General features: G+C 43.0%; 2 protein-coding genes across 2 annotated transcripts in view; one reads left to right on the top strand and one right to left on the bottom strand.

The window, feature by feature from the left end:
- Positions 1-1,969: 1,969 nt before the first annotated feature.
- Positions 1,970-14,787, bottom strand: part of LOC119166856 (uncharacterized) — a 20,825-nt gene continuing 8,007 nt past the window's right edge. Inside the window, exons 2-5 of the mRNA XM_037418233.2 lie at positions 8,138-8,780; positions 6,314-6,406; positions 2,920-3,055; positions 1,970-2,351 (exon numbers count right to left, since the gene is read on the bottom strand). Coding sequence (XP_037274130.2) covers positions 2,071-2,351; positions 2,920-3,055; positions 6,314-6,406; positions 8,138-8,776 — 1,149 coding nt within the window. The 5' untranslated portion in view covers positions 8,777-8,780 and the 3' untranslated portion in view covers positions 1,970-2,070. The remainder of the gene's footprint in view (positions 2,352-2,919; positions 3,056-6,313; positions 6,407-8,137; positions 8,781-14,787) is intronic.
- LOC119166855 (E3 ubiquitin-protein ligase synoviolin B-like) overlaps positions 10,621-14,787 on the top strand; it is a 20,063-nt gene continuing 15,896 nt past the window's right edge. The window contains exons 1-2 of the mRNA XM_037418231.2: positions 10,621-11,165; positions 14,668-14,760. Coding sequence (XP_037274128.2) covers positions 11,037-11,165; positions 14,668-14,760 — 222 coding nt within the window. The 5' untranslated portion in view covers positions 10,621-11,036. The remainder of the gene's footprint in view (positions 11,166-14,667; positions 14,761-14,787) is intronic.

The following is a 14,787-nucleotide window of genomic DNA, read 5'->3' as shown; positions in this document are numbered from 1 at the left end:
TAAACACCGTTATCTAAATAATCCGGCTGATTAAACAACTCCACCTCACAAATGAGGCACCGTCCGTTTCATGGCCCATCCCCTTGGTGGGTTGCGCCAGGACTCTGAGGAGCAACCAACCAACCAATCATGGAGCGCGTTAACGCGTTTATTTGGGGGCTTTATCTTGCACATTACCTCCTGCTCTTTCAGAAAGCTCGATGGTACTAAAGGAGGGAGTGTGCAACAAATCCCCGTGACATGACAGATTTTTATGGAGTCGTTTGATCATTACATAAAGAAAGTGTTACTGGGCCACCCTTACAGTATGCATACTTTGATTCCCCCTGTACAAAAACGTAGGAGAATTTAATTACACTGAATAGAATAAACAAATCAATTGTTGAAACATATATCTGGTTGAAGGAAATTGGAATTGGGGTGCTCGTGCTCTAGGAAACATGCTCGAAGGAATAACTGGCAAGGTACGAGCTGGCACCAATACACCTACTGAAATAGGCGTGCGTACAGAGGGGCATGGTGAAAAGGGGGAGGGGGCAACCTGATAACATAAGAGGGGGGGGGGGGGGTGCTAAGTTAGCTCCATACATTTACATAATGGGGAGGGGAAGGCACTACAAGGAACCTGTGCTCCTCCCCCCCTTCCCCTGAAGGAGAACCCCGCTCATGCCTATGCCTACCGACACTTACATCTACATCACAAAATATTTCTCGAAAAACAGGTGACGGCTAGGTGTCCCCGGCTAGACTCCATCCTGACATGCTCAAACACACACAACATACCAGCGCACGCAGACACTCTCTCACTGTTCCTAAATTGGTCGTGGGCGGCATGACTCACAACTAGACCTGGGTAGCCTAGGGAACCCTGAACCAGGCCCTGCAAGCAGCAAAAACCAGTTGGCCCATGGACGAGCAAGTCTCACCCATTGTAACCTTGTGCTTATTGTAATTTTCTCTCTCTCTCTTCATTTAAAGTTGCGCAGGTCGAGTTGTTACGATTTGGGTCAGTCTGATACTTGAAGGCCTGCTCTCATAACTGTCCACTCATGCTTGTGTTTCGAAGTCTTCTCGCAAGGCTTGTTACCTTTCCCATTCCGTACAGTGTTGAGCTAACTGTTGCTTTCTTTTTAGCCTGATAGATTGCACAAATTACTTGGAGCTTCCTGAACCAGTTTCACTGTTAAAAAAGCCTCCACACAGTCACAATGCTGCAAGTTGTGGCATCTTTTTTTTTTTTTTGTGGCCTCCTTGCCTAAGCAATGACCCAATCCAAATACTTATTACCGATGCCGACAGTGGCACCTGCGTATGCGCCAGCTTTCGGGGGTGCAACTGTGAAATAGAAGAGCGAGCGGGACTTATCCTGCTAATTGATGGCGTGTGTCGAGGCTGCACTTGGTACAGTAAGGATATGAAAAATTATTTATTTCAGCCCTTCTTTAGTCAATTCTTCAAAGGAAAAATTGCGCTACTAAAGAAAAAGACACCCTAAAGAAGAAACACTTAAACAGGTCGAGCAATCTGTTTAAGTGTTCCTGTTTTGTGGTGTCTTTTTCTTTAGTTGCGCAATTTTTCCTTTGAAGTAATAAGCTAACTAGCCCCTCAAGACGTCCTGATCTTTAGTCAATCATTTGCTCTTAAGCTCTACATAGAGTTTAAGCAACTCTTGTACCTCAAAAAGTTTAAAAAAAAATGAAGTATGGCATTTCCATGTCAAATATAAAATGCACTTTGTAAATGCCAATTTTGTTAAGTTTGGATTCAATGTAACAAAGTGTATTCAGTTGCTCAACCCCTATATTAGCTATCCATCCTCCGCTTAAGTGAACCATGCGAGCTACCAAGTAAGTTCCACATTTAGCGTAAAAACTACAGGAATGCAAAAAAAAAATATGACTGGGCATAATATACTCATACACTTTCAATATCTCGCACTAAAGGGGCCAGCAGACTACCTTAAATACGCAGAGCAGCTACTTTTTTTTTTCAATGGTTTATTTGACCCAGGTCAAAGAACTACACCAAAGCTTCCAGGGACCACACTTAGGGTCCTGGAGGATCGCACATCTAGGAGGCCTGGGAAGAAGTCGCACCGGACTCCAAAGAAGTCGCAACCAACTGGGAACAGGCTGCTCCAGACAGGGATGCCCCATTGGCTGGCGAAGTTGCCCCTGAGGTGTTCTCTGAAGATGGGGGGGCCCGAATACCGGTGGCGGAAGACCCATCCAGAACAGGCTTCAGTCGTGCAAGGATTTTCTGTCCAATGGCCAGCATGCAGTCAACGACCAGGAGGTCCACGAAATGCCTTTTGGTTCGCTCGTCTTGGAAGTATTGCAGGGTCATGGTCGCTAAGAAAAAGAAATGACAAAACTGAATTCACAATGGTGATGACCAGGGGCGGATCCAGCCATTTGATGGGGGGGGGGGGGGGGTGCCTGACATAACACAAGGGAGGAGGGTGCGGTCATGACCTTTCGTTTTTACGAGCAGAAAAACCCTTTCACCTCAGAAACACTATTAACGTGTGCTCAAGGTGGTTTCACTCATTTGTCCTAATTGGTGATAGGAGGAGGCCAATAAGCACTGAAGTGAGGGAGGGGGAGGGCAATTGCCCCTATCTCCCCCTTTTTTGGATCCACCACTGGTTATGACTAGGAGAACCAAAGATATAAGAACAAAAATAGTTTTCTATGTCACTTTATCATGAGCAGCAATCAATGGCTCTCAACGGATCAACACATGTGGTCTCCAACATTGTAAATGACTGCCGTGGGGAATCTGCACCTATTCTTCAGTTTTTTGCTGTTTGCTCGTTAATTAAAATTTGACTTCCTGCTTCTCTTCAGAGTCCCTTTAAAGGGTCAAGCTACATTTCTGTAGCAGATGCAATTAGTTTATCACAGTGAAACATCTTACCGGCATCTGCCTGGGTCTTGTCCGTGTTTAGGATCAGCGTCTGAAGTGGCGTAGTACCCTCAAGATGCTGTGAGAGCCTTGCCGTGTCAGCCCCTGACATGCTGTATACCTTACTGCTGACTGTGGTGCCGGTGGCCTGCAGAGAAGGCTTTTCCTTTAGTATTTGTTCCTTCATCACAATGTTGCATACACTAATGCACATGTAGATGATGTACATATTGAAGAGGCTCCGTGATGCCTCTGAAGCTTTTCTTTCAATGGGCAACGTAGAAAATCAATGCAAAACTAACTCCTCTATTTTATAATTTATTAGTGACACATTATTTATATCATTGTTAAATCTGCATGTAAAAAAGTCTGTTGGAGCATGCAAGATACCAAATGCCTTCTTAAAACAACATGCAGGGTGGTGTACAGGATATTTGTGTGTATAATGGACTAGGTCACTGAAGGAAGATATGTTGCCCAAGGATTGAAAGATTGCTCAAATTGAACTCCTTTACAAACCAGGTGAAAAAATCCAAATAAAAACCAAGTCTGTTAACCTCAATGCATGCAATATCTTAGAGCACATAATTCATAAACACATTGCTACGATTTTTGAGGAACACGAAAGTACTAACATGACCAGATGCCATTTTTATCGTTAAAAAAACTTCGATAAAGTTTCATAAAAAAATAAAGCTTTCTAAGTTGAAATAGAATCTAAAACCGATATATATATATATGTGAGCATACCTTCATAACAGACAATTCATTTCACTCACTGACACCTACTCTGGTAAACTTGCTGTTTATTCTGGAGTTTCTCTTTCATGAATGACATTGTCACCGACCTCTCTGTAAAACTTTATACATGACAGTATCATTAGTTAAAAGCAAAAGTATCACTGAGAGCAAAGAATAAGACTAAAAAATTCTTTGCTTTCTGTGCTGCACTAATAACGTGTTTTTTATTATGTGATTCTTAAAGAGAAAAGAAGAGAAAAGTGAGCCTCGTAATTGTCTGCATCAGCGTGCGACACCTCAACAGTAGCTCATGAGGGATGGCGGTGAGGAGCGATTAAAAGGATAGAATTAAAAGGGAAATTGATAGGGAGAGGAAGGAGTGAGCGAGGAGCAGGAACAGCAAACGACAGAAAATGACGGAAGTAAAAAGGAGATAGGAAAGATGGACACGGTTGCAGGAGTCTGAGGACGGAGCACCACTCGACGAGAGCTTTTGTCGGCGTCAGGAGACTACGTAGGGGGAGCCCAGTCGGCCAGAGCTGCGCAGTTGTCGGAGATCGCGGGGGCACAACCGGTCGGCATGAAATTCAGCAAGCGAGTGATAATGTCGCTGCCACAAAAGTTGCAGAATACACACAACTTGGATTATAGATAACTGATCATCTAACCCAGAATAAAAACAATGACATAATAAATGGGCAACTTTCTTCGTAAACTTTATTCTAAATAATTCTTAAACTATTCTACACAGTCTGTACGTATGCCTGCATATAAAAAAATTAATCATCCAGTGTTAGAACATGCTGTGATAATGTGGGATGCACTCATGAAATGCACTGCTAATCAACTAAAAAAACCCACTTCTTTGTTTCAATTAATACATGGCCATTTAAACACGTATTCTTCAGTACACTTGTGGTAACCCCACTCGCAAGCATTAGTGTAAAATGGTGTCTCTAATTTCACAGATTAATAGCAGGTAATAATTTGTCCACAAAAATATTATCGATTGGATAATCTTGCAAATGATGTCGTATTACATACCTCACCCACATAGTTCGAAAGCTGCCTCATTTAAACCCTCATTCGGTATTGTATTGTATACTTCACTTTATTGTAATTATTATGCAATTAGGTTGTAGAAGTTTAATGTAACAACCCTTTTAAATTATACTGTTGCATACCACATTGCAGTTAACATATTAATGCATTACACTTTGATTGTATTCATGCATGTATTGTTATCAACCTTTCCTCACCCATGGCGATCTTTCGAAATTGCAGTAATTATAAATAAATAAAATTCTTGGAGATTCCATTATTTAGTATTTTAATAACATGCACACACAAATTGCCACATAACATACGAGAAGTATCTGGCAGATGGTGGGTGGGAAAGTGCTTATCTGCGATTATTTAGAGTGAAAGCTGTGCAAAATGACCATAGTGCTGCAAGATCTACTTCTATAGCTGGTTACAGCCTAAAAATAAATGTAAACTCCACTGTAGCAGTCACCGACCCACCCAGACAGAATTCGCATAAATGCCTTCCTGAATTGCAGTCCTCTATTTATGTGGCGTCGGGTAGTATTCACGGATTTTGAGTGTATCACTTGGCCATACAGGCCAGTGTTTATTTTGCTAGTTTTCCATCGAAAAATTTCACTTGGAAAATTTCATAAAAAATTTCGACATCACTGCTATGCGAGACATAACGTTTTACAAAGAAACATCAAACTTTTAATTTATAATCTGCGTAGTATTCGCATTAACAGCAAAAATGTGCTTATGGTTGGAACGAAAATTGCCACTCGTTGCACAGATGACAGTTGTGCCGCAGTACTGGGGGCAGAGCGTGTATTTCATTCTTATGTAGTAACCGACTACAGAAATGCAGTAGACACTACTAACCAAGAAAATAAGTTCAGTTTAAGAGAAGTTCTATTTACCGAGAGATGAACAGGCGGGTGGAACTCAAGCACGAAATCAATCACACTAGAAGTATGCAGTTCTATTTAAGCAGCAGCTCCGTTTGACATATTTTGTTTAACTGTGAGTCTACCGTAATTTTTTTTACTCTGGTTTGGGCACTGCTGTAAGTACTGTGCAATGGCAATATATTGCTAGGGAACTAACTGGCTGAGTGATTCAGCGTGTAGCCTCTGAGCACAAAGAAATGGGGAGTTTGTGATTAACTGTTTTTTTTTGTACTACGTGCTACACATCTGCATGTATAACAAGTCAGTTTCTCAAAGTGACGCACATCTTTTCATTTTACTTGTGATGGTAATGATAATTACTATGCTACTATAATTATGGAGTTACCACTGCTCTAGAAGGAACAGGCAACCCTGTATTACCATCTCTTGTTGCTCAGGTGCGTGGAGCTCCGGCACAGAGAGTACTGTGCAACTTAATGCCCAAGTGAAATTAAGTCGCAACCTCGTGAAACTCGGTCGTGAGCAGCTTATTTTGTATTGCGATTGTTATACGCCGAGCTTCACAGATTGCGTGCCTCGACTTGATGCAGCACTTGCTGTATTTAACTGCACATTCTTAATTCTATGCAATATGCAAATAAAAAGGTAGGAGCATGCAAAGTGTAAGTGAGCCCTTTGATCAAGGTTCCACTGTTTTCATCACATCTGACATATACAGTACTTACCTTGCATCCAACAGCTGACACAATTTGGTCGGTCCACAATCCATCAAAGGATAGCTCTTTTGTGATTTCGATCCGCAAACTGTAGAGAGACTTCTGTAAGTAACGCAAACACATCAAACAGCAGCACAACCATACCCAAAATTACCCACCCCTTTAAGAGCTAATTTTTTTTTAATGCTCACACCAGCTGCCACACTTGCTCTGGCATAATCTGGCATGTTTGTGATGTAACTGAAAAATATGAGAATACATTTTCAATGGCACTGGGAACTTCTCGCATTTTATTTCTAAGCCTGATAATGAAACATAATAAATTTCTGTTTTTTATCACAATTTCAATTCTACTATTTTTTTTTTTTCAGAACCAACTACTTCCCAAGTACGCAAAGCTAGTCCAATTGTTCGACAGAGTAGGAAAAAAAAATGTTTATGTAAGCTGCTGTTCCTGCCTAGAGTTGTATCGCCGTGCTAGACGTAGCTTGGAAAAGCACTTAGCTCCAGAATTCAATTATATTTACCGGATAATCTTATTATTGCTTCTTTCAAACAGGCTCTTCAGAGTGCAGTAATTGAGCTCTGCATGCGTGTACTGAAAGGTGCAGCAGTGCAAGACAAATTGTTAATTTCCTCACCAGGTCGAAGTATAATTAATGGTCCGTACAGAAAACAATTTAATAAAGTTATGGATGAAGTTAAAGGGGATAGATTGTTACTGTGCTTGCTTGGCAACCATTACATATGCACTCAATATCAAGCAGACATAGAAGACTATTGCGAGTAACATAATATCTTAGAAGACGATATGCTTGTTTACGCCCCCGGAAAATCTATGCCCCTCTCTAGATGATGAAGTTTTGCAATATTCACAGGTCTTTTTAGCCCCATGAGACAATAGTTAAGAATTGTGTCGAAGCCGCAGAACTCTACAGCCATTGCTTATCGTTCATTAGCCCTTTCTCATGAAACATGCATGTTGGACTGGGGAATGCTTCGCGCCGTTAAAGCAACGAATCGATACTTTTTCTATGAACTGCTACAGCTAGTCTGCTTCACAGCATGACACTTTTTTTTCTTTGCATTACACTTCGCAGTGATGTTGGTTACGAAAACGAATTCCTTATTTTTGAGCTAAAGGAATACATGTTGCTTGCTTGTTCCATATTATGACCACAATGTCTATTTTTTTATAGAGGAGGTCATGATTCTGACATGCGACTGGCTTTTTTGCTCGATCATTACAAGCTCACCATCAACTAGTCAATAGACTAACTCAGCTCAATATCGCAGTTTGTATGTCTACACCTTAGAACTCTTATAAGGGAAATGCGTTCGACCTACTAGAGATTGCAATTGAAATCGGTCGACCAGATAAAGTAACAACATTGAGCACCGTTCGGTATGGTGCCGGCAGTGCACACCTGTTGGTGAAACAATGCAACTTCAATTGCCGGTTGCCAGGGCGCTGCTCTAACAACCAGTGTTACGTGGCATGGCCTTGGAGATGGCACGCGTGCGGCGTGTTTCTTTTTGTCCGTCCCAATCGCATGGAGAGAGCGTGTTTACAGAAGTTGGCGTGGCCCGCTCTTTTCTCCACACTACGGCCATTCGACAGAGAATCGAAAAGGCTGCCACGCAGTTGGACCAGCTTGCATGTGGTGAGAAAAAAGATGGTCACACATTTTATATAACCTCACGCTCATTCGGAAATTCTGGGACGTATATATTCTCAGATGGGCTTTTTTTTTTTTGCTGTAGATTTGCCCCACCATTATAAGGAAACTTATGATTGTGATTGCAAGAGATCTAAATGCGCTGGAAACTTACCATATTTCGAAGTTTGCGGGCTGTATAGTTTTTTCGTGGTTTTCGAATGTTGTTGTTAATCCTGAATCCTTGCGATTCCAGCCGATGTAGAACCACGACACAATGCTTAAGTGGTGTAAGAGAATGAGTTTGTGCGGCAGATTCTACTGAAACTGCAGCTTGATGCGTGGCATCTGAATCACCAGTACTTGGCTGTGTCGGGGTTGTTAGACGACTTGCCAAATTGTCTGTAGGAACAACTGACGTGCAAATGTCTTCGCGGCAGAAATCTTGACTGGCTTCTACCTCATGTCCTTCCTTTGGCATCATTGTTGGTGTCAAAATTTGATGAACAGAGATTGAACAGTGTCGCTCTGATTTACACCTTTTCTTAGGCTGCGGGCATATGCTAAAAACACTGGGTACAGCATCTGGTTTGAGTCGTCGCCGCTTAAGTGTGGAACATGAGAAATCAGAATCAAGAAAGTGCAGACCGCAGACTACACTGCTGTTAGAATTTTCATTCGGAACGAATTCCTTCCTTGGTATGGCCTTCAACCATGCTTGCCGGTACGTCTCATTTGCAGGAAATTCATGGAAACTGATCCCAAGCTTCTTTTTCCTATCTGACGTGCACAAGGGTACGCAGCAGTAGGACATACTTCTGAAATTAAAGAGAAGAAACAACACCTCAAGTCACTTTCTCTAACAAAAAAAACAACAACACAAAAACCTGCATTAACACAGCTTCAGTTGTACAGCCTTAACTAGTCCGCAAGTTAGTTAATTAAATCACTACTACTGGATCAAAAATTCATTTCCAATTCCTTCCACGCAGGAAATTCCCTATCCGTTTACGCAGAACGCCAGCGACACATGCAGGCAAGGTAACCAATCACACCAGCATGAGCGTGTTACAAAGAGATAAGGTGACCCCTTATCTCTTTGTAACACGCTCATCGCACGCACGCACAAGAGGAATGCTTGCGTAGCCGGCGAAACTCGGCACTCCGCATCAGCAATCGTCATGCTCTCTCCTATCGATGTCACCGGCGCCGACAAGTCTGGCGCGAAAGCTGCTCTTCGCACTCGCCCGCGAGGCTTCCCCAGCATAGTTTCCCTTTCCTCCTACCTCCCGTCGAGCCGCAGAAGCAGGAGACAGGAAGGATGGTTCAGGCGATCGCCAATAAATGTGCAGACCACGACCTCCTCTATAAACTTCATAGACGAGGTTGTGGTATAGGCATCTAGGCTGCGGTGTAAGATTGACTTGACTGAACGCCGCCTGTTATGCGACGACCACGGGTTGGTTACAGGCGCGTTTTGGTCACCTATGGTCGCCCATTCCCACTGTAAATTTTACGGTGTTCAGTGGATGCGTTGGGCAATCTAGGAACGACCGTCGAAATATTTTGCTTGGCCAAGAAGAACGCACAACGAGTTCAAGAGTTTGCTGTACCTGGTATGAAACACTGCGCGCGGCATAGCAGTGACAATTCGCGCACTTTTTCTTCAGTAGTCTACCCCGAAGAATACTTAGTTTTCTTCAGAAAGACGCCGTTCTGCTGAATGTGCGACCCTTTGACTTGAATGTAGTCGAGGGTACAGTAAATTAACACTATACTGTCATTGTAATTGTGCTACTAAAACATTATAAAAATATGACGAAAAAGGATACGATGACAACTCGGGCACCTGCGAAAGACGCGGAACTAAGTGTAGGTTGGCTAGTCTAGGCCTTCTATGCTCGGCATGGTTACAATATTCCGGCAAAATTACTTATCACCTTATTTCAGTGACATTACCAGGGCACTCGGTTATCTAAAGCGTAACGGTGCTTCGGATGACCACCTCATATAAATATCCGTACGCGATAAAATAGTAAAACAATGTGCCACGATAGAAGAACAATATGATTCAGTAACTTTCACCCTTACAGGTCTCCAGAAAGGAGGAATGCTAAAACGCCTCTATATATCTCAAATCGAAGTATCTAGCACTGAAACAGAACGAACCATAATGGGGGAAAAAAAAGTAATGCCACAGACGAACAGACACATCCAGTTGCCATGCTTTCCTTCGTAAATGAGACCAAAACATATGCAGTAGCATATAAAAAAAAAACTTGCCTTCAGTGCAGACAGAGGGTTCTGGCAATGGTTCTTGCTCGTACGCGGTGGGAAAAAAAAAAAAAAAAAAAAGCGCGCACGTTCGAGTCCCGCGCGCTCCGCCGTTGCGACAGAGGCGGACGTCGAAATAGCAGTTACGATAGCCAGAGTAAGCAAACGTCTAGTCAAGTCAAGCCGTTTTTTTTTTTTCATTCCTATAAAAATAAACATTTTTGATCTCAAATGTGGCAAGACAGTTTGCTAAACGCGCAGAAAATTTAACACGTCATCCAATGCGGATTATGCGATTAAGACGATACATTTTTGCTGAACACGTGTAGCTAGCGGTTTCAGTCGGCGATAGCACGATAGCCAGCTCCGGGCAAAATTATAAAAGCCTATTTCTTGCCGATAAGGTGAAACTTCTTACCGAAAAAATTAAAAAAGAGGCCAAATAGGACCTTAACGCGTTCACCGCACGCTTTATTTCCTGGGCGTCAGCGTCAACAGGCCGCGATTCGCCAGCCAACATCTCATGCGTCGTTGCGCGATAAGCTGAAAGGAAATTGCCTAAATTCCGATCGATTACGCGTACTCGTCTCAGCGTAAAAAGTGCGTTGCTGACAGCGCAGAGACCCGTTAAAAAAAAGGACGTCCAATCCCCAAGAGACACGAGTTTTAACATCCAGCCGTCGCCTCGGAGCCTCATTTTTCCCGGCCATCTAGCGTAGCCAAGCGAAAGCTGCCAGCAGACGTAAAAATCATGTAATTTTGGAGGTCTCCCGCAAGCATCTCATCCCCGAACGGTCAAAATGCGGTCATTCCTATTAACTCTGGGTAGTGTAGTTCTAACTACCGCAGTCATCGGCAATGCGTACTACCAGAAGAAACAGTTCTACCCTTCCGTGGTCTATTTAACCAAGTCAAACCCCAGCATGGCGGTGAGTGTTGAACCCACGTAAGCCTTTGCACGATTTTGTTTTCGCTTCTGTGGTCTGCCAAAAAGTCAACAGGTTGGCACGCGACCTAGGAAAAAGAAAAAAAAAAATCTCGCGTCTGTCTTGCTTGTTGGGTCACTCGGAAGTAGAGCCCTGAGGACTGCGCGCGAGCGCATCCAGTGTTATTTACGCCAGCTGTTTCTGTGCACGGTCGACGACTTGTTTATAGATGTGTCTCCGACGCCGCATACGTCCTCACTGGACGTGGGACCGCTTAGAAAAGTCCAGAAAACGTCTCAGATGCTTGACTACGCGATGTAACGTTCAACGACTTTTCCCGATCGTTTCTTAAGGGTCCAGCGGCCGTCAAGTAGGAGACAAATAGGTCAGCTGTTGACCGGTGCGGCGTGGTCCGCGTCGGTTGCTTCTTAGTTTTGCTGGTGTCTAATAAAGAAAAAGTTCTGCACGGAAAAACCTGTTGCTGCTACGGCAAATGAACCAGCCCGGGCGAGCAGTTTCGTCCCGTGGCACAACTAATCTTTACCGCAATCGGTTGTTTAGATTCGTGCACTAGTGGACATTTTCGGTTTCGAGATATGCGTTCGGACCCTGTTGTTTTGAAGAGAGAGCGTCGTACGAACAGCAAAGCGGGCCCCGATTCTTTTGAGCGCAGCTCCCACAAAACTTTCAATAGGAACTTTCGGGCACGCCTATCCATTTGTGTGAAATATGTCGTTTCAAGGTTAATAGTCAGTCCCACAGCAGCACTGTATTTCCATACAAGTACGTTAATTGCCAATGCAGTACTTTAATTTAAGACTTTTTTTCTTTTGGATGCTGTAAGATGCATGTGACATACAGAGTAGTTGTGATGCAGTGACAATCTTCAAGCGTGACGTCAGATCAAAGCTGTCACATCGTCCATTCTAAAGCTAGGCATTGCCATTTTATTTATGCGCAGGCTTTAAATTTCTCTTCGAAGGCACTGTTATATTGGCGTTTTGCTTACATTGTGGTTTTATGTGCGACAACCCACACACTTCTTTACAACCTTGGCAGTATTAGCAGCCGTGTACTAGACATCAAGAGTAACTTTACATATCTCAGCTATACTACAAAGGCTTGGTGTTGCAGTTACTATAGTTAACCAGTTCAAATGCAACACACCTTAAACAGTGTTCGGGTAATCTGGAACTACGGTCACTGGCTGTCTGTCATTCCTTGGACAGATGGCTGTGACACCGTGTGTGTCTGGGTGCTTTGGTGTTTTTACGTAGAGGGCTGGCCTCGCTTGTAAAGCAGAACGGTGAACTACTGGAGAGGGAGTGCACCCTTCACGGTGGTCTGGTGATAACCGTGCCCGACCGCTGACCCTGAAGGTCACGGTATCGAATCTCAACCGCGCTTTGATGGAAGTTAAATGCTAGAGGCTTCTGCATACTAGATTTCAAAGCACGTCTTGAAGAACAACAGATGATGGAAGTTTCCAGAACCCTTCACAACAGCAGCCCACGTAATCATATTGTGGTTTTAGGACATAGAACCCCGACAATTAACACAGAACACACAAGCACACACATACCCTTTGATCAAGTTAACTATAGAGTTCGAACACCCGAAGTAAGACTCAAGCAGTGAGCAGTGCTGTAGCGTGAGGTACTGTGATTAGCTCTCACCACCTGGCGTTCTTTTCACATTGGCCTAAATTAAAGTACGTGATTGTTTCTTGCACTCCTCTCCTGCTGGATTGCAGTATCTTTGAATTGAATATGTGTCCTTCCTCTTAGCTGCAGAACTTGATACACTATTTGCTCTATGTGAACCTTCACAGCCATCAGCGTGATGGTAATCTTTTTGTTCAGGGACACGCAGCCATTTGGGCAGTAGCAGCATGCTTTTTTTTTTCTCATAACCTGGGCTGTATTAAGAAAGGCATTCCTTCCAAGATGCCTCAGTCCCAACTTCTGTAGCAGAACTGTAGTTTGAGTGAACTGGTCGAAGTGTCATGCAAAAAAGGATAATGTTGATTGTAAAAATGAACTTTAACAGATGCTCATATTTTGTTCTTCATAGTTTCTGTGACATCCACATGTTTTTACTTCATTAATTTTATTCTATGCTACTTACTCAATCTGTGAAACTAATAAAGTTTTCGTTTCAGTGTTTTATACCAGAGCGAAAACTATTTAAAGTACCTCTAATCCCACTGGCATTGTATGTTTATACAAAAAATAGTGTTGCATGTCAGCATAAGTAATTAAATCAGTCAACTTGCTTTTGCAACAATTTGTAGGTCAATGTAAATGTCATGTACAGTATGCAGTTTCCTTGCTTGACTTGACAAGCTATCCAGCACACAAAACTGCTCGCCGCTTTCTTTGAAAGCCATACCAAATTACATGGGTTCACATTTTTTTGGGTGGGGGGGGCATTATAATTCAATTTTTTAAGATTGTTTACCTAGAAAACTGTTTTTTTTTCTTCAAAAATTAGACTTCATCATTTTATTCAATATTCAATGATAATCTTAACATTACATGATTCATTCTTGTACATGATTAGTGACGGTTATTGGCTCTCGTTCAGGCGTGTCATCGCTAATATCTGCAATATTGTTTTAGACATGCAAAGACATTTCGAAGTAAAAGTAGTTTATGAATGTATACCATGAAATCCTGAGCCAGCCCCTTCTTCCTGCACACACACACTGTGAAGGATAATCCGACAAGATTTGGAGAGGGGTGGGGGCTGGCTCGGTTACAAATCAAAATTCAAAATGGCAGCAGAAGAGCCGCTAAAAGTAAAGAATGCACACCCGTTCTTCTAATTCAATGCTTTGTTAAATAGATTGATTTGTGGGGTTTAACGTCCCAAAACGACGCTATGATTATGAGAGACACCGTAGTGGAGGGCTCCGGAAATTTCGACCACCTGGGGTTCTTTAACGTGCACCCAAATCTGAGCACACGGGCCTACGACATTTCCGCCTCCATCGGAAATGCAGCCGCCGCAGCCGGGATTTGAACCCGCGACCTGCAGGTCAGCAGCCGAGTACCTTAGCCACTAGACCACCGCGGCGGGGCGCTTTGTTAAATACTCGTGTATTTGTTGTTTTCATTCACCCTCGTCAAGCAAATAAAAACGGCGAATGAAACAGTGAAAATGGTGGGACTAGAGAAGGGGGTGGTAGTCCGAAGCATTAGTCCGAAGGTAGTCATAAGATACAACATAGCAAGGCATAAGAGACCCTCCCAAGATGGCTGAATTCTTGCAGCATATTGCCTCCATTACCAAACGACTTAGTCCCACTTTTTACTTGGCGATGTTCTTTGACAGTGGGGTCATTATGCGTGCATCTGATGATGATAGTCTAGATGTGCCCTCATTGATACAGGCTTGCATGCATCCTGCCTTTGAGATGAAAATGCTGTTGCCTTAAAAAATTGTGCCCAACTAAAGGTTGTTGCTTCTTCATAGTGCTGATCCCGTCTTGCTTTCTTTGCAGATAATTTACCTCCAAGCATTCGTGTTCGTAATTCTCATGGGAAAGTTAATGCGAAAAGTATTCTTCGGGCAGCTGCGAGCGGCCGAAATGGAGGTGAGTGCTTTGACCCCTTTTTCCAGA

This window comes from Rhipicephalus microplus, chromosome 6, assembly GCF_043290135.1.
Source record: "Rhipicephalus microplus isolate Deutch F79 chromosome 6, USDA_Rmic, whole genome shotgun sequence".
In the NCBI taxonomy this organism is placed as follows: Eukaryota; Metazoa; Arthropoda; class Arachnida; order Ixodida; family Ixodidae; genus Rhipicephalus; species Rhipicephalus microplus.
This window is presented reverse-complemented; position numbering and strand designations above follow the sequence as displayed.